General features: G+C 41.2%; 3 protein-coding genes across 7 annotated transcripts in view; 1 reads left to right on the forward strand and 2 right to left on the reverse strand.

Annotated features, from left to right (window-relative positions):
* Nucleotides 1–2,265: 2,265 nt before the first annotated feature.
* slc30a9 (solute carrier family 30 member 9) lies at nt 2,266–10,327 on the reverse strand. 2 transcript variants are annotated; one of them, XM_088292953.1, is made up of 18 exons: nt 10,128–10,327; nt 9,624–9,716; nt 9,329–9,517; nt 8,872–8,919; nt 8,539–8,638; nt 8,317–8,409; nt 8,146–8,228; nt 7,407–7,465; nt 7,230–7,297; nt 6,360–6,518; nt 6,127–6,262; nt 6,005–6,044; nt 5,549–5,620; nt 5,357–5,464; nt 4,980–5,145; nt 4,137–4,266; nt 3,915–4,028; nt 2,266–3,200 (listed from the first exon to the last, which is right to left on the reverse strand). In XM_088292953.1, the coding sequence occupies exons 2-18, from the start codon at nt 9,709–9,711 to the stop codon at nt 3,156–3,158; spliced, it is 1,698 nt and encodes a 565-aa protein (XP_088149079.1). In that variant the 5' UTR covers nt 9,712–9,716; nt 10,128–10,327; the 3' UTR covers nt 2,266–3,155. The 2 variants fall into 2 exon arrangements, with proteins under 2 accessions (XP_088149079.1, XP_088149078.1); XM_088292952.1 differs by having other exon boundaries at nt 9,624–9,733; nt 10,128–10,325.
* Nucleotides 10,328–12,144: 1,817 nt separating this feature from the next.
* Nucleotides 12,145–20,426, reverse strand: gsr (glutathione reductase). 4 transcript variants are annotated; one of them, XM_088292956.1, is made up of 13 exons: nt 20,107–20,426; nt 19,624–19,783; nt 17,351–17,377; nt 17,155–17,243; nt 16,291–16,360; nt 16,024–16,171; nt 15,878–15,932; nt 15,696–15,795; nt 15,040–15,276; nt 13,674–13,785; nt 13,208–13,339; nt 13,005–13,138; nt 12,145–12,387 (listed from the first exon to the last, which is right to left on the reverse strand). In XM_088292956.1, exons 1-13 carry the CDS (start codon nt 20,160–20,162, stop codon nt 12,238–12,240), a joined length of 1,470 nt encoding a protein of 489 aa, XP_088149082.1. In that variant the 5' UTR covers nt 20,163–20,426; the 3' UTR covers nt 12,145–12,237. The 4 variants fall into 4 exon arrangements, with proteins under 4 accessions (XP_088149082.1, XP_088149081.1, XP_088149080.1 ...); XM_088292955.1 differs by lacking the exon at nt 20,107–20,426 and having other exon boundaries at nt 13,029–13,138; nt 19,624–19,919; XM_088292954.1 differs by lacking the exon at nt 20,107–20,426 and having other exon boundaries at nt 19,624–19,918.
* A 180-nt stretch (nt 20,427–20,606) lies between these two features.
* The window catches only part of znf518b (zinc finger protein 518B), a 4,819-nt gene continuing 1,890 nt past the window's right edge, over nt 20,607–23,535 (forward strand). Inside the window, exons 1-2 of the mRNA XM_088292951.1 lie at nt 20,607–20,820; nt 21,193–23,535. The exon at nt 21,193–23,535 is cut by the window's right edge and continues 1,890 nt beyond it. Of these exons, the coding sequence (XP_088149077.1) occupies nt 21,327–23,535 (2,209 nt within the window). The 5' untranslated portion in view covers nt 20,607–20,820; nt 21,193–21,326. The remainder of the gene's footprint in view (nt 20,821–21,192) is intronic.

The following is a 23,535-nucleotide window of genomic DNA, read 5'->3' on the forward strand; positions in this document are numbered from 1 at the left end:
GACCTCAAATAAAAGAGAACAGCTCCCTCGACATTCTCAGAGAAAAAACATCATTTTTGACACACCGTAGGAGTGTGTGCATGCTGAGAGACGAGCATTGTTAGCCCGTTGTAAATGACCAACCACTGAGAAAAAAAACGTACATCAAATAGTTATGATGCTCATTACATTTTAGCTCTCAACATACTATCATAATTCAGCATCGCCTTCCATAAGTGGGTCATATTCCAGTCGTCAATCAGTTAGGGACAGAGAGGAGACAAAAACCTCGTCTTTGTTTGCTCTTCTTAGGGAGAAAAAAAATAGAGATGATGTCACCGACGGATGGCCATCTCTCTATGCTGTCATAGCCCTGTACAATGCTGCTTGAACATGAGCACACAAGGCAGCACCGTAAAGAGGCTAAAAGCGTAGAGCAAGCGAGGATGAGGAGGAGGAAGAGGGGGTCCGCCATTGACACGTTGTTGTTGTTGTTGTCCACTCTCAAGAGACCAGTCTCGATGAAGGAAAAAAACATGTCCCTTGCATGGTGAAGATGGAGGAGGGTTTGACGCGTGGTGTGATGGATGATCGAAGGCGTGATGGGTGGATGCGGGTGCACGGAGACTGCGCCCTCATCAGATGAAGTGAGAGTATCCAACGCTCATCAATGATGTCAAAATGGAGCCGGCGTGGCGCATTTACGCGCGTTAGTCTCATTTTAAATAAGATGGTCCCACGGCGGAACACGCGCACACAGGCAAAATTCACAGAGACGAGATTACGAGATTGGCGGCGAGGCGCAGCTACCGTGGCGACTCTTATGTTTGGGGATGGTGGATCAAATGCGCAGACGGCTTGGAAATGGTTTTTAATGACGTCAACGCCCCCCTCCTCAAGCCATGCGCGTCCAGCTCGTCAAAGTACAAGGGCGCCATCTAGAGGTTTTTAACGGGAAGCCACGTCGAGCCTTGTACGTACAGATACAACTTCAGCACTTAAGGCATAGTGTGGGGAATTTAGTGCCATCTAGTGGTCAACTAATAAAATGCATTGACCCAAGTTCGAAACCCGCACGTTTTGAAGCATGTGTTGAGGCATATTTAGGAGCGCAACTATAAAGTTTTTATAATCATTTTCAGTTCAACATTTTCATTCCACCCGGAAGTACACAGGTGCCAATTGTTTAAAAATACAGTGGACCACCGCATATTCGCAAATCGGCACCCAGTGATTCACTTACTCACCCCACAAAATACAAAGCCTTCAGGAACTCTGGGTGGATTCGCCACCCAGGAGCTTTTTAACCACCTTGGTGCCTTCAACTCCAGCGCAGGAGAGCCTCCCTTCAGAGTCCACAGACTCAGCATCCTCAAAGGAAGGCGTGTCAGTGGAATTGAGGTCATCGGAGTAGTCTCCCCACAGACTCAATGTTCTGAGTCAAGGCCAGCAGCGTTAATGGTGCACTGCTTTCCCTTTCCTCAGACGCAAGTTGGTGGACAATAATTTACTCAAAGTCATCCAGAGAGATTAGTGTTAAGTTTTTCAAGGCCTCGCCAAACTACTCCCACGCACAAGTTTTTGCCTCGGTGGTGGTCTACTAAACTTTATAAACGTAGCGTCTTAGAAACCACCTGGCTCCCCAAGTACCACAGTCATGACCAACATACAGTACATAATGTAGTCGCATCGTAGGCCTACGTGTACATTAAAACCAAGGCAACAATTTTACTCCTAAAAACTACATCATTATTACTGTATTTGAAACCACTCTAATATTGGATGGCCGAGTGGTCTAAGGCGCCGCGTTCAGGACCCAGTCTCCCCAGGAGGCCTAGGTTCGAATCTCGAATTTCCCCATTGTGGGACTAATAAAGGGAATATTATTCAGTTGGAACATTACCACAGGGAAAAACACAAACTAGACTTAAAGGAACAGACCGGTTAAAATTAATGTTCCAACATTTGATTATTAAGTGTGTGTATAAGCAGTAAAAGTGCAAACATCACTGGCATTTGATTTCCTGAAAAACTATTTAAGCTGATTAAGTATCTAAAGAATGGAATCGGCTCCAGCTCAGTCAATTTGCAAGTGCCTTTCAAGACCCTAAAGGACACTCTGCATCAATAAATAAAAAAAAAAAACGTATAGATGATTATGATTGTGAATGCAGTTTACGTCGGTGTAAAACGGTAGAGAAAGGGACAAAATATTTGAAACAGCTCACAGCATGATAAAGTACAGTTTTTGCATCACTGCAAACTACAACCACAATAATAAACATCTCTCGCTTAAAATTTTACTCTGTAAAGACCCAATTATACATTTTCTCAGTTACAGTGAATGCGACTCGATTAGGAACTGAAAACAAAAGGACATCCACAGCACCAACAGAAATCAAAATAATTTAATAAATTATTTTTTTTAAATTTTGTTCCAACTCCTGCATCAGTGCGGTATATACTTCCCGCCTCCCCACACACGCTCTTACAAGTCAAATAATACAACTACCCATCCTCCTCACATGAAATGACTGTGACCCCAAGTAAGCTGGCCTTCAAAATAAAAAAATAGCAACACATCAGTGGAAATAGGAAAATTGATTAGCCTGCATATTTTTCCAAGAGGAAAGTCAGTGATTTCAGAGCAGAAAAAAAATCCCATTATTTATCACCCTGTTGGTCTGCAAATACTAAAACTGGTAAATATTATATTATTGTTTTTTTTCTGTCCTCACAATACATTACATTATGAAGTCATTTGATACAGTTCTGCAGTTCACTCTACTACAAGTTCACTAATTAAGCATGGACACTTTTTCATATGTACGATTTGTAATAAATCGTATTAAATCTTCAAAAGATTGGGGTTGGATGTGTACTATAGTTCGATTGGTAACATGACCTCATGTTGTCAAGACATCAGGAAGGGAACGTCAATGTAAACAGTCATACCTGTGCTGGAATGGGAGGAGAACCTCTGTCATAACACGTGATTGTGTTGAACCTGTTTGGTACCATTAACTTGTCACAACAATGTTCAAGTGTCTCTGCACGGAGGCCTGTGAGGAGGCGGAGCTTTTCATTAGGAATGGGAGGCGGACGGCAGAGGCAGGTGTGCTCGTCCTTTTTCCTCTTCTTCATCTTGCAGGTCCTTAAGCGTCACGTCAGTGTTATTATAAGATCTCAAGGTCTACATGGCGGACCTCTGGGTTACGTTGCTGTGGAGGAAGTGGACATTATAATTCAACTCATTTTCATAAGGTATACAGTGATATCTTGACTTACAAGATTGTGGCCAAACTTAATTTACTCATATATCAAAACAATTTTCAGATTTCCTTGGAATAATATGTGAACGGCATGCCGACCAACAAATTTCTTTGCCGAGCACAAAAGACGGTTACTCGCAGCTCGTACTTTGCAGCCCGCAACTAACTACAGACCAGCCAGAGTGTAGTGGAGCATTCCTTTTCCCTGTTCCTTAACACTGCACATGTCCAGACTAAACCAGAAATTGAATCATATGATATGTTTGTGCATTTTCTACACAATCAATTTGAATGTCCTGGTTTTGTATAATAAAGGATATTATTTTACGATATATTTGTTTATTCTTCTTTGTTATTGTAAGCATTAAGGGACACAAACACTTTTTTTTTTTTTTTTACACGAATGGCCATTTAATCGCCAATCCAAATTTTTTTTCCCTACCCAAATATAATCTGGTTTTTTTTTCATTCATGTAATTCCTGTACATAATGTAGTGTTTGTGTTGGATGTGTGCCTTTAATGGGTGTGGCCTAGTGAGTGACATCGGGAGGTGAGTTCTTCCAAGCTAACTTGCAAATCAAAGCAAATCAATTATATTAAGAATTGTAAGTCAAGTTACCACTAAAATAGCGTGGATTTTATTTTTTTAAACTCTCACTTACCTTGAGTTCTTTCTCTAAGCGGTCCACCTCAGCGCCCAGCGTGTCAATGATGTTCTCACCGTGCTTCAGCATGAAGTTCTCCAGATCTTCCGGCGACTTCACCTGTTGAATGTCCTGCAATGACACCCACACATACAACACAGATGATCGTCGAACCTGAGCTTTTCAATTTTGCGAGTGCACCCAACATGACAAATCCAACGTGACAAGAGTTCGACTCACATTGAGGATTTGGTCAATGTCTTGCTTTTCCAGATAAGAGCGCGTCACCACTCGACCATCAAAGTCGACTTCCGCTTTAAAGCGCACTTTGCTAAGTCCCATGTCGGTGGCCTTCACATCATGGATGGCTCTGGACATGACACAAAAAATAACAAAAAAATTTAAGTTTGGGCACTTGAAAATGTCAAGAAGATCCTTTAAGTTGGCAAGTGGTTCTGAGATGGACCACTATAAACTATGATATCATCTGCATAAAATTAAAAAATCTTCGCCTAAATTATTGTGAGCGAGAGAAATAATATTGGGACTAAGATGGAGCCCTGTGGAACTGTATTACAAACAGTGAGTCATGTACAAGCTGAACCCATTAAGACTGGTAGTTCACGAACAAATTGCATAACATCCTCTGACAAATAAATGCAAGATAGCTTCCTTTTAATGAGAAGATGATCAACTGTATGATAAGCCTTAGACCGATCATTTGCGACCCGGTGGTCATATTATTCAGGGCGGGTTTGGTTTGTGAAAATCACCTGTTAACCCATAGGACTGTTTCTTTTGTACCTTATATATCACTTCCTTTTTTTGGACATTGTTGGCTATTCTGTTTGATTATAAACCTTTTTAATCACACACAAGACTTTTTTTTACTGGCATGTTTACTTTTTTATATACCATATCAAGAGTGGTTTGTAAACAGGCACAGGTGACTGCCTCTGACTTTAGAAATCCGATTTATTTTCAGACCCTGATGATCAATAATTAATTTTTTGCTCAGTCTTTCTGCACAGGTTGGGGACTGCTGCTCTAGATATCTCGATACACAATGAAACATGTGCTGACCTCACAGCAGGGTCGTTCTCCAAGAATTCTGTGAGTTTCTGGACGCGCTCTGCCTGTATGGAGCGTCCCAGCAGTGCCTCCGTGTTGGTGTAGATAAGGAAGGCTGAGACCGTGCCAAGCAGTGTTCCCACACCCAGCGAACCCAGACTGTCGTAGTATGGATTACCTATGGAAACCCAAGACGCGACAAAGGAAGTCGGAGAGAAATTTAGTGATCAAAGTTCATATACGTGAAGATCAGCTCCTGAGGCCCATGAAGTTAATTAATGAGAATAAATCAAAGGTGATCATTCTAATACGGTTAAACACACATTCTCCGGTTCAACTAATCATAGTTTGTCCGAACTGTGTTACTGGCAGGATGACTTGCCATTTACCTGTGAGCGATGTGAGTCCCATGCAGCCCGCAGCCATAATGACACCGAGCACGGCGGCGGTATCCTCAAGTAGCACCACGTTGGTGCTCGGATCTCGACTCTGCATTACTGTGCACAAAATATGCCTTTAGTTTTATTCATGGACATTTTTTTTTAGATCTACAGAAATACAGTACTTGAATCGCTACGTACCATATTCATAAAAGGAGAGTCCATGGATTTGGGCACTTCTCTTTATCTCATTGATGGCTACCAGTAGTGTAGCTGAATAAGGAAAAACAATTCAAATAAAAACAAAACCAAACATAGAGTAGAGAATTGCAGTACAGCGAACCCCCACATTGTTATTTAGGCTAGATTACACAGCAGGCAAATGATTAGATTATTTTTCTTGCCCGTATGCGACCTGCATTCGATTTTGGAAAGCACTTTGATATAGCTCCAGCTGTTGTTAAATGTGCTATATAAATAAAGTTGTATTGTATAATAATTCCGCTTTTTTAACACTTTCCGGCATCTATAGTCAATTCAAAACCCCTTCTAGCAGGAGCGTCAACTATTTGTGGATTTTCGCTATTTGTGGAAGTGTTTTCTCCTCTTCCACCAGAATAGCAGGGGTTCACTGTAACTTGATTATCTGTGACGTACCTCCTTCAGACACCAGGGAACCTGCCAAAATGCAGTATGCCTGCCACAAAGAAAGCACAGACATTTATTTCTCTTTTTTGGAAAACATGTATGAGAGGTAGAGAGCCTGACTGGACACTCACCCATAATAAAGACTCAATAGGCTCCGGATGCAGCAGTCCCATGATGCCATGGTACCAGGAGAGGCCGGCGCCCATCATGAAAATGCCCACGCCGCTAATGAGGGAGGCGATGTAGCGCATGTTGGAGAAGCCGTACCTGAAGAAGAAACCACGCCGACGCTTTTAAATGTGGTGCTTAACGACCACTTCTATTTGCTCTCATCATGACAGAGAATCATATAAAAAAGGCTTACGGATGCCCAGCATCGGGGTTCCGCACCGACTGACTGATGCCCAGAGCCAGCAGGGCCTGATTGCAGGTGTCAGCTAAGGAGTGGATGGCTTCGGAAAACATGCTCGCCGAGCCTGTGTAGACCCACGCCAGCAGCTTAAAAAAGAAGTTCAGCCCATTTCTGCACACAAAGAAAGGCGGTGGACCAAAAATGAAAAACAAACAGGAGAAGAGAATCTTCATTGATTTCAAATGTTAATCACATTTACAATTTTTATAGATTTTTCCCCTTTCACTTATGGAAAACGCAAATATTATTTAGATTAAGTTTGTTTTGTCAGTAATTCCAAAAGTCCTTAGGCTCTCACCACATTAAAAAAAGAAAAAAATATTTCTGACAAATAAACTAAAATCAATAATGAATAAAGTCACCTAGCCCGTTGTTAATATATTATTTGTATTTAATGTTGGGGCAGAATCAGGGTTAGTATTTTGAAAATGGAGTACAGAGAAACACCCCAAAAGTCGAACAATTTGGGAGTTAAAATAATCATGTGTGACATTGCTTGATCTTAGCGAGAATCTAAAGGACTAATAATAATCGCCAGTAGAGTGCATGTCCAGTGAGCCCCCCCCCCCCCCCCCCCACATGCACTCAATGAAGAAAATTTCATGTGACTGCACATGCCCTCTAATGCAATCAACTTAATTGGGTACACCACAGGACCTCATTTGAGACACACTTCTCACAATCTTTTTAACATGTCACTGGATGAGCTACCAAAGTGCTTAAAGTAAATAGACATTAATGTATACTAGAAGCCGCACAAATGCATTTACACCCAAAACTGAAGAAAACTTAAACCAAAAAAAAAAACTTCACTTCACTTACATGCAAATGGCAACCATGACCACTTTGCCTGGACCTTGGAGAAATGTTGCCCTTTTGCCTGATCGAGGCTTTCAGAGAACAGAACACAGAAATTATCATTGGGTTGGTTCTTTAGTAATGTACCGAACATTTGATTTTCAAAGTTTACAATTCAATGTCCAGTGAAGTAAAATGTACCCTTGTGTTTCCCCAGAAGTCTTTGTATTCCTTCAAGAGCTGCTGACTACGAAAGATATCTAGAGAGATATGAAAATGAGAGGGGCAACCATTTAAGGATGATCATTTTCATTTCACATTAATTACTACTGTCCAGAGCATCACTTAATTGTTTTAATTACAAGTTCCTTGGCCTCTTTTATGTTGTAAATTGTTGCTTTCTTTTGAATTCTTTACATTCTTCAATTTTGTCATGAGAGAACTTAAAAAAAACATGTCATGTATTTCCAAATTATTTATTCTTTAGTCATGTGTCATTATCCCCACCGCTTATCCGGTACAGGGGCGCAGGAGGGTGCTGGAGCCTATCCCAGCGGAATACGGGCGAAAGGCGCACTACACCCAGAACTGGTCGCCAGCCAGTCACAGGGCAGATATAGACATCGTCACTGAGTGGGAACCGAACCCACGCTGCCCGCACACAAGTCAAGCTTATGTACCTTTATTCTTTAGTGTTTTAGCTTATTTTGCTAAAATTAAGAATCGGAATCCTTTACTATATAGTGAAGGAAAATACGGAGTCAAAATAGCGGTATTATACGAACATACAAATATAGCCAACAATGAAGAAAACAAAAACACAATTTCACTAAATTGGTGAAGTCTGAGAAAACTAATGTGCATATTGTGCAATGAGAGCAGTTACATACAGAGGTATAGTCTGCGTAAACTAAAAATACACAGATAAGCATTATCCTACTTTCTTGGTACTCTCTCTCTACTTCCTTGCGTAGATTCCTCTCCCTGGCCAGAGCTTCTTGGCTTCCCCACACATCCAGTGCTCTAAATAAGCCGAGAGAGAAATAAATGATTCAAAGCAACAACATTTTTTTAATGAATAATAACTTTGCTGATTGAGATAAGCACTAACTTTGCCTCCACATCCGAGCGCAGGAACACGGTGAAGGCCTCGGTGTCATCGTGGGGGCTACGTCTTCGGATCTTGCGAAGGTGCTCCAGGTCACTGCAAGTCCGCAAGACATGACGACAGTGCAGAAAGGCTCGTGTGAGATAAAGTTTCTTGTTATTAGCTAATTGCAGCAGCACGGTCGCTCATTAAAAGGAATGTGAGTTGCTGAACATGAAGTGTCACCTCGGTTTGAGACAGAACTCATTCATGGCTCGGACGGCTGTGATGAAGTTATTCTGCGTGTACTTTGCGCCATATTCGCGCTTCTTCAGGACGGCCCGGACTGATGGCAGAAGAAAAACATTGGGCAGGTTTACGTACTGGATATAATAATAGTTTTGTTGTTTTTTTTACAATTATGACAGTTTTGTAATTGTTTAGTGTCATAATCGTAATTAACATTTGATTAATTGCACAGCCTATCAACATTAAATTGTATAAAACTGTCAATTTGACAAGAGTAAAACGTGGAAAGTGGAACAGCTTTAAATGGAAAAATATCATCATGGACTTTACCTTTCACATGAATGGTCTCTGCTTTAGTAAGCCCCTTAACTGCAGAACCTATCCGAGCAACAAATACAAAAGTACAGGGTGTCTGTCATTGAGAAGTAAAATTAAAAATGATTACAGAAACAACCGGTTTGGTCATAAACTTTTTTTTATACATGAATAATTTATAAATGAATTGTAATAAATGTTTTTAATCACATTGCATTTGCACTTTTCAGGGAACCTGTTGAAGAAATGTGTTCTATTAAATAAACCACTAAAATAGTCTACTCCAAGAAAAAGGCACAATGTGAATTATTGTTTACTTAGCCAATGTTGAACAATTAAAGACTCAGCAAAACTACATGCTGTGAGTGTAATGAACACTTAGGTTGCTATACAACTGTATTTTAATGTAACAATGGTACTTGGTGTAAAATCTTTGAGAACCACTAATCTTTTCGGAGATTAAGTGAATCACCTGGTATGTTTATGTTGGGTTTTGCAGCCACTTTTTCAGTTGCATCCGACGGAGACTTTGGAGGTCCATCTTTGCTGTTTCCAAAGGTAGAGTAGAAGTGGACCTTGGCTGCTCCCAGCGATGTAACTCGACAGTCCAGCGGTCGGAACCACGAGCTACATGTGCTCCTGGTCTGCCAATCTGCCAAACCTAAACATTAAAAATCTAGTCAAGAAAAGTTCCAAGAAATTACGACAAATTCTCTAACGCGCGGGGATGAGTGTCGGGGGTAGGTGGTTTAGGGGGAGAACCTCACCAAGGCACGGCTGCGGGAACCTTGATCTGTGCCTCCAGGTGACCCTGCAGAAGACCTGCCACGGTCTGTGGGCCAGGCTGACGAGCATCCTGGCTGTTGACGTGGACCAACTGACAAATGTCACACCAAATCAAATCAAATCAAATATGCTAGTGAACAGCACCTCCCGCATACCAACTTAAACTCATTCAAACAGATTAACTCCCGAGTCCTTGTCACTCCGAGTATGACACAGACGGGAAACGGAGCCAAACCGAGCGCATAAAAATGCCGTTTATGTAGATTCTTTGATACTTCACTTGAATACCGTATTGACGATTATGATAAGGTCAATAACTCTCTTTGCCGGTTGGGCTAACGCTGCTTAAATCGGCTAACAATTTAGCATCTTTGACTGGCGAAAAGACGAGAGTTCAGATACGTTTGTTAATTTAGTCAACTCACATCACCAACGTGACCAAACTAGCGCGTACAATCGAAAGAGACGTTTGACAAAAGTCGTACCGCTCTACGGTGAGGTTTGTTCGGCATAGTCTGTGTCCATTTTCGCGTACCTATGGACAAACTGGAAGCGCTACAAACATAATGAACACGTGACCCGTGACGTTCGAGGGCGTCACGCTAATCCTCTCGTGAGAGCGGCAGTGAATTCGACTAACGTGACATCACTTATCGCGAGATTTGCTAACAGGCGTCACTTGACGTTTCTAAACGAACGTCTTTTTTAAATCTTTTCCCCCCTCTCGACATATTTAGGATATATAGAGGCGACAAACACAATAGATAATAAAAATAGAAAGACACGGAAACATCTCTGCAAAGCAATTCGCTTAGTAACCGTGATACTGCATTGTTTATACCTCTCCGAATGTATCAATCAAAGGATCATGTGAGGACACTGAGCCACGAACATTTTTTAAAAGGGGAGTTTTTAGCAAATAACTTTGTGCCGATCATATTTTTTGCACACAAGTCACCTAATTTAGTCTCTGCCGATCCAGAGTCCCAATTAATATCTATACAATGCAATTAAAAAGACCAAATCCAAATAGTCTCAATCATCTTATTTAGAAAAAAGGTATGCCAGCATGATACCTTTTTACATGGCTGTAAATAAGCAGTGGTCCAAATCGAGTAAAGAACTAAAATATTGACATTTAGAAATTGAGAACATTTTAAAATCCGATTTTTTTCATCCCTTGCTGAAAATAACGTGATCGCCTCCGATTTCCGATCAGGAGAACACTATTTTTTATAATAATTACTTGGTTGCACAGTTGCATGGATCGCCTGAAGACTGCAGGTTCCCCGCCCTTGGTTTAAGTGTGAGCATTAGTTCTGGTTTCTATCTTACGTCAACACCTGTAAGCTTGAACACAATGTTCAGGGAGTGGTCTTTATTCTTTTTAAAAGTACAATAGATGTACTATGACTTGGCAGTGGTCAGAATTCAGCCAGGCGTTGCAACAGCTTGATACAGTTTTCATAAGACCAAACCCTATTTTCTGATTGGGCGATACTCAAGACCGCCTTATCTTTCCTCGATTCTTTTGGTGTCCTAGTGTTACAAACCCTTTTTTTCTTTCGCATTCTCTCGCTCTACGAGACTTAATGTTTTCTATTACTGTTTCATTCTTTTTTTTTATTATTATTTCCAATGACCATTAGGTATATTGGTTAGCTGTTCTTATTATAAAACATATGCATCTATTCAATTCAGTCATTAACAGTTAAGCACATAAGGTTGAGGTATCAACCAGACAACAACTTAAACAGTGCATGCCAACCCTAGTTTAGATGCATTTAGACATTTGGCTCTATGCATTTTAACAGCTCTTAATGAGAAAAAAGGCACTTGCAGCTACGTGATCAATCCTCTGGGTGGTGGTAATGCACTCAGGATGGAAAAGGGATCATGTACTCGTTTAGACAAACCTATGTAAGGTAGCTGCATTCACTGGATGGCAAAAGGTACTCACGTACATATTTAAACAAGACTATGTATGGTAGTGACTTTGGATGGAAACGCCCCCATGTTTGTGTTTAACCAAACCGGTGTATGTTAGCAGCTCCGGATGGCGATCCTGTCCATGTTTAAACAACCCAGATGGATTTTTTAACACGTTTATACAAACCTACAAGTATGAAGCAATTGCATGTTTAAAAAAACATGCAGTGCTTAAACAAACTCATCTATTGGTGTCGCAATTCAGGTCTTCGTGTCATTGTTCGATCAGCAGGCTCTCTTACTTTTCATCCAATCTATATAAATTTATGCTCATGCGTTGTGTAATTAAAAGTTCCTTCGTGGGGAGCAGTGTTTTGACAAATGACACACTTAGGATCAAACATAAAATAAGATTGAGGTCTTTGGACTTCCCATGCAAACACACACAATCAGGCACAAAGTCCAATCTAATTACCACTCAGTCGTCAAGATCCACAGTACAATTTGAGAAAGCCGCAACTCAGTAATGTAGTTTGGTAAAAGGCAGAAAAAGAAAAGCTGTGCACAATAACGTAATGACTCAAAATGAGTGTCGTTTTATCAAGCAACTCATCAATTGGACTTTCTTGTGGAATGAAAGAGCATTTGAGGCCCAGCTGTGTCTTGTTAACGCATTGTGACAAGCTCCTCAGCAGAGGTGGGGTGAATGGCAACAGTCTTATCAAAGTCTGCTTTGGTAGCACCAAGCTTGACAGCCACAGCAAAACCCTGCAGCATCTCATCACAGCCCAGACCCTGCATGTGCAGACCCACCACCTAGGGGAGAAAACACAGCGAACATTAGCATGTTTAATTAACATTGACCTGGCAATTTCACTCAAAACATCATTTACATTATTGATTAGAACATTCAGCTGGGTTTCCAGTAAAAAAAAAAAAAAAAAAGTGTTATTCAATTGCTTACAAGACATGCCCAAACATTGTCTTTGTTATCAGAAAGCTATGGATAAAATTAAATGAGATCAATTAAAGTAAATAAAAAATTATCATTATTTTTCAAATTAAAAAAAAAAAAAAAGGTTTTGTTTCCTTGGAATAATCGCTGTCATCTTTTCTCTCGTTTGAAGCACTCATTGTAGTAGATTTAACCTGACAATCATTTTGCTCCATCATAACATGCTTTTCTCAGCAGCAATGATCCATCTATTTATCTCTTAGATTCCCTGAAAAACTCACCTTTGCACTTTTTTGTGCTTAGGACAAAGCCTTGTCTCATATAAAAGTATTGCTTTGGTGTCGTCTGGTTGAATAACTAATGAAGTGAGCGAAGGAGCTTGATTTAGTCAGCCCATAGTTCCGCCTAATAAAAAAAGTAGTCTTTTTCCACCATCACAAGTTTAAATTTGAGACTTTCTGACGCAGGTGACGCCAACCTTCTCTTCCTTGCCCACACACACCATCTTCATAATGCAAAGACTCTTGCGGCTGGTGATGGCGTGGTAGAGTGGCGTGAAGGAGGTCTTGTAGATCTTCACATTCTCCTTGCCTCTGCTTATTATGGCCTCCTCTGTGGGTTGGAAAAAAAAAGAGTCAACAGTCCAGAGTGTGCTACCAGTGGAAGGTCTTCCCAACTCACCTTCTGTGAGGCCCACAGTGCCAATAGGTGGGTGGCTGAACACCACCGTGGGAATGTTGGAGTAGTCCAACTTGGAATCCTTCTTGCCCTCAAAGAGTCTGTGTGCCAGCTTCCTGCCAGCGGCGATGGCGACTGACAAGAAACAAAATGTACAGTTGACTAACTTTGTATGTCCTTTCTAATATGAAAATCCTCATCTTGCTTCAACAAGATGCCCAAGATTGCACCAAAGTAATGCTTTAACATTAGACAAGGTTTTGGTCTGAACACAAAAACGGGTGATAGGTGAGTTTTTCAGAATAAAAAGGAAGATTCCGAGTTTAATTTGTAAGTATAGAATTACAAATATGCGGGGGCTAACACCGTACTCTTCAGTTGCCGCACACCGTGAGTTCAAGGTAAGCAGTGTAATTTAAGTTCACTTCTTCAACAATGTCTACATACACACACACACGTCACGTCTTACCAGGAGTGAGAAGAGCTCTGCCGCAAACATCTCCGACGGCGTAGATTCCCTGTCGACTGGTGTTTTGGTACTCATCCACCACGATGTGGCCGTGTTCATCTGTGTCTACACCCTGACAACACAAACACACACCAAACTGTAAAAAAAAAAAAAAAGAACTCGGCATTCAACAGACATTCTTCAAGATACACCTGTACAAATATCCTTTTGGACTGACTTTGCCTGAGAAGTATTCTTTTACAATCATTTAAATATTTTGGTTGGAGTTTGCAGCCGTTTTAGTCACCATTTACATGTGTGTTCATGTCATACAGTGCCTAAACTATTCTTCCTGTTAATGGACAATCCAGCAGCTCACGACTACCTTTGTTAATGAACCACTAACAGAAGTGTGCATCGACTAAACAGGCATTGAGCTGCCCGCTATTTCACCAGATTTTCTTGTTAACTCATTCACTGCCGGCAGAGTAAATAAAATTGATCGATGATGTCTTTAGCCGTCAATGGCATTAAATGAGTTAAGCGAGTGCAAGCCTTTGCCATTGACAACAATGTGAGCCAAATGAAAATTCCCAAGAAAAATAATGGTAAGAAATGAGAGATAATCAAACAACAACGTAATGAAACTGAGCACCATAACATTGTTTTAATACAGAACAGAAAGTCATTGTCTAGATGCCATATCTTCAGACAGGCAGTAAGCATTATAGAGCAACCTGATTGGGTACTTTCTAAGTGCTGTGATGCTTTTGCCGAACTATGACATCATTGCTTTATTCTCCAATATGTCACCGTACATGTCCTCACAAAATAAGTCCAAGAGTTTAAAAGGGGAAAAACTGTACTGACCACTGAAGTTGAATGCACCTAAAGTCACACTGTTGCAAACACATTTCTGCGATGTCATATATTTCTGACAAAGTTCAATTATTCACCCCCCTGCCGCCTTTTTCTAAACTGATATCAGTTGATATTTCTACATTTGTGTGGCAGCAGAGAATGATAGATTATAGAATAGATTGTTCCTTCAAATTTTGCCTGGTTTTATGATAGCTACAGTCTGGCCATGGAAAGAATTCTATTTTCATTATGTCCAATGGAAAGAAATGGTGACCGACCAGCAGAACAGATTTGTGTTTAACCTGAGAGGGGTCACTGAATGATGGCGACGCGACTTCTTTGACATTCAGTAACATCCATCCATTATCTGAGCCGCTTATCCTCACAACATATGTCATCTAATTTAAAATGAATATATCTACCTACCTACCAGTCTATCAAGCATTTGGATAACACGGGAAGTCAATTGGGTAACAGGAATCAAAGTGACTAAAACAATTAACATCATCATTTAAAGAGCACATACCATCTCACCGATATTTAGTCCAGAGATGTTGGGTTTCCTGCCGATAGCCCACAGAACACAGTCCACTTCCGAAATAGTGCTGCTCTTGCCGGTGTCTTTGGTGACAAGTGTCACCTCCAGTCCTGTGTTGGTTTTGCGCACCGATGTCACTTGAGAGTTCTTCTGCAAATCCACGCCAGAGTTCTCCAGCTCTTTGGTGCAGTTTGTGCTTATGAAGCTGTCAAAGTTCCTCAAAACCTACAAAATGAGTAAATATTAGGAGTGATTATGGTGTCATGCTCATAAATCAGAACACTCATCCTTCAGCAATGAAATGAATGGAAATGCCATTACAGAGTCTGTTACAGACCCACAAAAAACACCAAATGTGTTTTTACAGAAGAAAAGTAAAAGTCATAGCGGAGATTCTCAAAGTGTGGTACGAGTACCAATAGTGGTCAGCAAATGAATCAATGCCCAAGTACAGTTCAGTTGTATTTAACTTTGACGTTGCATACATTTGCTGCTGCTGCATGAGGTGATGTTTGCAGCCTCTATTCAGCACTCGGAAAAATCATTTTTGCTCAAACATGTCATAGGTTGAGGTACTAATGTGCACAGTAATAGGTTAAACTGCACAAGTTAAGCATGCAATTATTTTTCAATCATCCTCTTACCTCACTCTGCCGTATAATGAGGGAGGTTTTAGAGCCCAGGTTAGCGAGGATGCCCGCCATCTCCACAGCAATGTAACCGGCACCCACGACAACACTACGCCTGTTGAAAGAGTAAAATGACTTATTTCTATGCACATTTCTTTGAGCATGACATCAAAATGAGCAAATAATTAAATGCTTACTTTGGAAGGCTTTCAAGTTCAAAAAACCCATCGCTGGTGATTCCCAGACTTGCTCCTGCATTGATCAAATAAAACAGGTCACCTATGTACTTAGCACCAAGCTGATTACCAATTAAAGTGCATGTAAATATTATAGAAGGTCCCACCTGGGATCTCAGCGTCAGTCATGACAGAAGGCTGCCCCCCAGTGGCAATGAGGATGTGAGGCGCCGTGTACTTCCTGCCATTGACCTCCAACGTTGGCTCTGGATCGCTTGTGAACCTTGCATGACCTTCAATGGTTTGGATTTTAGCCTACCCGGATGAAATGTTACAGGAATCATTAATGGATAGGTGGTAGATTTTTAAATTTGGGCAAGTTTAAACCCTCTACATGTTGGGAAAAGCTTTACACACTATATATTTGTTCGTACCTTATCAAGATTGTTTCGATAAACTTGATTCAGGCGACTGATGTAAGCATCCCTTTTTGTTTTCAGTGTCCTGAAAACACAGAAGAAAACAATATATCAAGATTTAAAAAGTGATTTGCATGCTTTTAAGGTTCGAGTACTATTTTTTTTTTGTCTCCTGTTTCAAAAGAAAACCGAGGTTGCCCAAAACAGCAGAACCACAAATATCACAGACAGACATATTTCTGCAATAATACCTTGTATGTGCCATCATTAATCAAGACACAGTATTTCGTTCAATATTACATTTGTGGAATAAGAATTAAACTGCATTAGTTTTGGGGGGTTAATAGGAGCGTCATGTTGAGGAATATTACCCTCTACTCATGATGAAAATGAGGTCAACTATTGGCACAAATGTGACCAAACCCAGGAAACAGGTTAGCAGCATTGATGCGTATGCTGCGGGATGATGAAATGGTTTGAACTTGAACTTGCTAAAATTTTGTTCAAACTGTTGAAATTGAAATTGTGATGTTCACGATGGTTTATTAAAATTCGCTAATGGTGTTCATTACTTACCTTGTAATACTCTGCTCTTAAAAAAGAGACAAGATAAAATAGAGACCTAGAACACTGAATTAATGAGAATATTTAAGGGCACACAATAAGAAATCAGTCCAGCCAGCCTCTGTGATATGCAAGTGATCCCTATCTACTTTATTTTGAACAAACCTCCCTGAACCCTGCCTTTCATTAGTACAACCTTCACAAAGCTTAGTGAGGCAACACGAGCTAACATGCCTTGTTGCTATGACTTTGCATTTCCTCCATTCATTGACGAAACAAGTTTCCCAACAAAATTGCAACACAGAAATCACTCACTCCCAACTGAAATGAACTTTTTCGACATCAAAGCCGTAATCAGCGTGGTCGTGAAGAAATTCTGCATGGACTGCGGCATTCCACATGACCTGGGAAGACACAGGAAGGAGCCTTTAGTTTTAGGTTGCGTTTGATTTTTTTCAGTTTTGAGCAGAGGTGGTGTTTCTACGTGGAGAGCAAAAAAGGCTAATGGTACCTTCTTTGGGACACAGCCAACATTGACCTGTAAAAATAATGGGAACATTGTCTCAGTTCAATTTGACGATATATTTTACATGTTAATCAAATTATTTAAAAATAATTATGATAATCATATACAATTCCTAACAATTATTAAAAAACAAAACTGATTGATATCACAACAACATAAATAATATCTGTACCTATAAATAAGCAGGTTCGTATTTTTTTGTACAAAACCAGGAACTTTATCTCTCTCTCATGTTTTTGGTCTAATGCAATCAACATACAGTATGTTGTAAAAACGGTGAATGTCACACAACAGCAACATTTCCTCCACACAACTTCCTTTGTCACAAATCACAATATTAGGTACACAGGCAGACCCTAAGTCTATTCCCAAACACCTATTCCCACACGGTAACATATCTAACCTTGAGAAATTAAAGTCACTTTTCTTCAGTAAATGTAAAAGTAATAGCATTTTATAATATCCTTTTCCTCAAGAGATTAATGGAGTGATAAAATTGTGTTTGTTTTTTGTGTGCCCTGACCCTAAATTAGGAAAACGCTCACACACACACGTGCAGCTCAACAAATAAGAATACCATATAAAAACCTACTTCATTTTAATAGTACAACTCTAATAGCGAAAATTGTCTACAGCATTCTACTTTAACGAGCTCACCTGTCAAGATCCTGATCATTAGAATCAGGTGTGTTGAAGGAGTGAGACATCTATAACATGTAGGAGAGGGGCCCTCGAGAAACAAAACAGCCCGTTTGTGCTATTAATCTATTTTCTAAGTAATTTAATTAATCTCTCAAAGATCATGTTCGCTATGTCTGAAGTATGAACAGTTATATTTTTAAATCGATTTGCCTGCAGTAATTTAAATAGTAATTTAAATTACAGTTGCTGACCCATCTCCCTTCCAAGATATGTAATTTTTTTTATTTAATTGCTTTTTTTTTGGGAGGGGGGGGGTAATTCTTTATTTAACAATATATCACAGGCGTAACCAACTTATTAACCTATCCGGGCTATCGACCCAACTTGTCAGTTATTTTATTCAAACAGCTTCCTGCATGTTTTAGATAGCGCCCTCCCCCACACCTGATTCAAATTATCAGGATTGTTATCAGGTTTCTGCAGAGCTTGCTGTTGAGATCAGGTGTGTCAGAGGAGAGGAAATATCTAAAACAGGTAGGACAGGGGCGGAGTTTGTTACCCCTCATATAGCTATTTGGGGTGCCCTTCATCCTGTGTAAGAAGATGATAGTTTATTGATTGCCGGAGGGGAAATTCAAGAATTGTGTTATAGGAGTAGAGCAGCGATCTCAAAGTATTGTTCGTGCGCTCCTTTTAGTGGTTCGCGGAAGGATCATTGCCTATGTACACGACAGAGAGACATTTTTTCAGGAACTCTGCAGCATTCCCATGGAATCAATGTCAACTTTACCGAGAGCACATGAGGAAGACTAATTGTTTTTTTTTTATTATTTTAAAAGTAGATTACCTCCAAAATGGGATCCGTACGGGAGTGGGACTCATTTTGAATGGAGCAGAACACGATGGCAGGTGTTTTCACTAGGATGGCACAGGATTTTTTGTTTATGGGACTGGGATGAGACAGGAGTGAAAATCTAATCCCATGTCGCCCTCTCATGAACACTTCTGACGTATTTAATTACTAGGTACAATGCTTTTGCTTTTATTGTTATTTAACTGTTTGTTTGCACAACATGTAAGTGTATTGCAATAAGATGAAAATACTTTTTAGGAAGTAAACCTCTGCCTCATTTTTTAGCGAACACTTAGGCCTCCTATGATACTGTTTTCTAATGTTTGCCAAGATGGCAGGAGAATAATCAGAGACCTCAGTGTTTTATTGTATTTTTTTAGGCTGGTAAACCAAAGCATAGAGGAAAAACAACACATGGCAGAATGTTACAATTTAATTAAAAACGTAGTAAAAAGTGTATACTGTCCAAAGAGTATTTTGTTCTGTTTCGTAGGATTAAGTGAAATGTTTTATATATTTTTCTATAGTGAATGGTAACATCATCTTGTTCGATTTGTTGACTGATGTGAATATTTTTAACAACAGACATTAAAAAACAACAAAGTCAACCCTACACTAATCAGTCTTCAATCTTGTGTACCAGTTAAGAACTTTGTTTATCTCAGACATACTTAACGGTCAACCAGAGAAGCTTCCGGAGGCTTCGCGTCCATGCTGGTGACTGTCACGCGTGGCGTGTCAAGTGTTTGCAGTTGTTACTCACGCAGGTACCTCCGAGTTTATGACTCTCGATCACGGCTGCGTTTGCGCCCAGCTCCGCCGCCCTCCGAGCCCCAGCCAGACCTCCGGAACCTCCACCGACCACCAGGAAATCGAACCTGGTCACCTCGCTTGCGGATGCGGCCATTCTGCGACGGATAACACTGAAAGACGAGATATACCTGGTGACGGACGAGGAGAGGAAGAAAAGGAAAGGGGTTCGAGTGCCAGTTAGGCGGGTTATTCTCGCCATAACCAGGAAGCTGGGTGTGGGACAAGCGAGGGAGTGGGAGGGTCAAGCGAAAGCCAGTGGTTGCTGTGTCATTATGAATTGCAACAATGGTGTGTAAATCCTAGAAAGGGTCCCTACAATGGTCACGGTGAGGCTCACTTTACAACAACAAGTGAAAACACGAGCGACAAGACTTGAAATGTTCAAGTCTCGAATGGGTTTTTGTGCAAAAATGTAATGACTAAAACAACATACCTGGGGAGTGAATTGGACACACTTTGAAGAAACCGGCCTGTCTTTACAAAGAGCATCTTTCTATAATTTCAGCGACGCATTGTGTTGAAAGAACTAATTACCAACAAGTTGTAACTCTAAATAACGAATCAAGCGGTGTTTAAAAATTACATGTATGCTACTGCGTGAAAAGAAAGATGTCTTCCAGTAGAAAGATTACAACGAATCAGATAGTTTACGTGACTTTTTGTAACGTTATCAATGTCTTGCGTAAGTACGATGCGATGGTACGCAAGATTTACGTATATTTTTGAAAGAATAGCAGCGCGGACGATGGTCAGTCGTACCGCTGTCATTTGTATATACGGTAATAAAAATGATCCGGTTTTTACTTTCGAAGTTAAACACTATTCTACTTATGTCATGAAACAATTTTTTATAACATCACACGAATCCATTTACTCGCTGTATAATTCATATTCCCTGTTTAGTAATGGTGAAACAGATGGAATTACGCATTCAACCTCGTTTTATTTAAAAATGAATAACGAAATACTCTTATTTTGAAGTTAATTCAACATTTCCGGACTTGCTTCTGCATGCTAGTCGTCGTGAAGCAAAATAGGCGACCCGACTCGCTCGGATACGAACCTTTTATGCTACTATCCAGCAAAAAAAATTAAAAATAAATCCCACTATTTTCTCGTTAACGTGTTTACAAAACACTGCACGAAGGTACGTAATCATTATTTGTCTACCTCGCGAATAAACCGTTCGACTTCAGAGATATGCTTTCGCCAGCCCATTTGCCTCGCAACAGTGTTGTTCGGGCCTTTACTTTGTAATCAGAATAAATTACTCTTATTAACACCCGCCATAACGTGAAAATCCCGTGTTCATGTATTAATGCAATTACATTAAATTGCTATAAACCTTTCATGCTATTCAGGCCTGTTACACCATTTTTATAGTCGCTGTAAAATGTATAGATCTTTGATCACCAATGGGGCGGGGGGTGCGCCGGTTGTGCTGGTCTGTCGTCATATACAATCGGTAACAACGTCTTTCTCTTTCTGATCTTGTGGGGGAATACTCCTCTCTATTTAGTAAATAGTGGCAACAGAAAACAGGACACATGTGGACATTGGTGTGAAGCTGTGGATGTGGGTGGAGCTGCTGCTGCTCCTGCTGCTTCTTCTGCTGCTGCTACCGCCGCCGCTGCCACCAGATGATCAATCATCATGAAGCCTGTTAAGTGTCAGAGCTTTCCCTCCACGGTGAACACCGGACGACCACATGGGTACTTGGTTCGTACGCCGAGATTTCTTGACACAATGCATTGTAGCAAATGTGGATTTGCAACGTCAGACTTGGACTTATTCAAGAGGCACATGCTTCAACACATGGGCTCCAGACTGTACTGTTTTTACTGCCAAAAGGCTGTATTAAGCAAGGCCGAGCTAAATGCTCACCTGGAAGAACACATCAGGTCGACTCTCTCATGCCCGCACTGTGGACAGCGCTACATGCGGAAGATCAGCCTTTTAAAACACATTGAATGTGTGCATAGAAACATTAGCCAAGCACCCAAAAAAATTGGGGGAAGCAACAATGCCCAGATCGCCAATGCCTTACCAAATGTGCAGAGTGCTGAGAACTCAATGTTGCCGCCAGTTCAATTGAATGTGACATCCCTCAGCACACCCACTGCCAGTCTTGTTAAAGATGGGCAAAAAGCTAGAACAATGAACACAATGCTTCCCATTTCTTCAAATGGTGTCCCAGATAGTGTTATTCATCACAACAGGGCGTTAACAGTGTCACTCCCAGAGGAAATAAGTATACCTGCTGGGTGCCTGGTTGAACTTGTTGAAGTAAAAACTGTCAATGGGTCAAAGGAGCTAAAGCTGAGACTGGTATCACAACAAGAAAACGAGGCCGGAATGAAAGACACAAGAACAACAGTTCAACAAAATGTCACAGCAGGCAAGACTTTAACATCCAAATTAAATCCCCCAAATGCAGTCAAGTCGACAAATATGGGAATTTGCATTGTGAATGCAACGCAGTCGGAGACAAAGACTGCAGGTCAGCAATGCTCCGCTGTGAAACCAGTCAGCACGTCAAAAAACCTCATCTCAAATCAAGCCAGCAAAGACAAACTCACGCTGAAAAGGACGTCACAGGAAGTCATTAACTTAGACAGTTCGACCAAGGTTTCCAAAACCGTCTACAGTCCTGTGCGAGAAAGGAATGAAATTGCGTCTACGTGGAGTGAACCTTTCCTTGATCGAGCGAAAGCGACCAATGTTCGCTTGACCAGTGAGACCAGAATGCTGACCTCTCTCCGGCAGCCGGTAATAACGGGATCAGGATCAGGTGCATCTAAAAAAAGAATGGATGAAAGCCTCAAAAGTTTTCTAGATGAGTGCAAGAGTATTTCCCTTGCAAAGGCAGCCCACACAGAAAGTCTTCTCCCAGATATGCTGACCACTGTTAAACGGGAATCTGGCATGGTCTGCCTCCATGATAACGCTGCTTCCAAAGTTATGGACACTCCTCAAGTCGTGAACACTCCATCAGGTGTCCACCAGCAAGGTCTCAAACCCACTTCCTTGAATGTTTCTTCAGGTGCAGCTGTGAGAATATTACCTCCAACGGTCAATCTTTGCCAGGATAGAGCTACTTCTCATTCGTTTTTCCCCGGTCCTGCCACGGCACGTAGGACAATCAATGCGCCCCCGTCGGCCAAAATGCCCGTAGTGCCATGCCCCTCCAAGTCAGACATTCCAGTTTGGCCTCAGGGTGCCCGCCCAAGCAAGATGACTGAGAAAGACACACCAAAGCCCGAGGGCTTTCCAATCATCTCCTCCGTGTTTTCTTTGAGCGAACAACCAGGAGACAATGAGGGCGCCATGCAGCCACTGGTCATGGCACTGCGGGGCATCGTGATGGACAAAGACAGCACCGCTGACAAGTTGACGCCAGATATCGATTGTAAAAATCGATTACAGACGAACCGGACGTGTGGCTCCGTGAAAGTGGAAAGCAAAACAGAAGTTATTGAGCAACACACATCTATCCCAATGTTGAATGTCGACAAGGACGATGTTAGGGCGGAGAAAACCATCTCAACGCAGACGGACAGTTGCAGCCACAATCCAGACTTAAAATCCGAAAATCCCCAGCCTGTTTCTATCAACGTGTCTGATGCGTCCGCATTAGCTTTTGGAAATCGACAGTATGACATCTCCAAATTCTTGACTGTATCGTTGACAAGACTGGACGGACGTGGCATGTGCTTGAACAGCGGGAAGGGACCCGAACCACCAGCACCCCAATGTGACACTCAGATACCCGTCAGTGACGCCGGTCTCCTGATGCCACTCAAGGTGGAACAGCTGGTGACATGGCCGGGCCCGAACCAGCCCGTGGTGGTGCTCAATCACC

Source organism: Idiotropiscis lumnitzeri, chromosome 4, assembly GCF_059441095.1.
Source record: "Idiotropiscis lumnitzeri isolate Australia: NSW breed Sydney's pygmy pipehorse chromosome 4, RoL_Ilum_1.0, whole genome shotgun sequence".
Lineage (NCBI taxonomy): Eukaryota > Metazoa > Chordata > Actinopteri > Syngnathiformes > Syngnathidae > Idiotropiscis > Idiotropiscis lumnitzeri.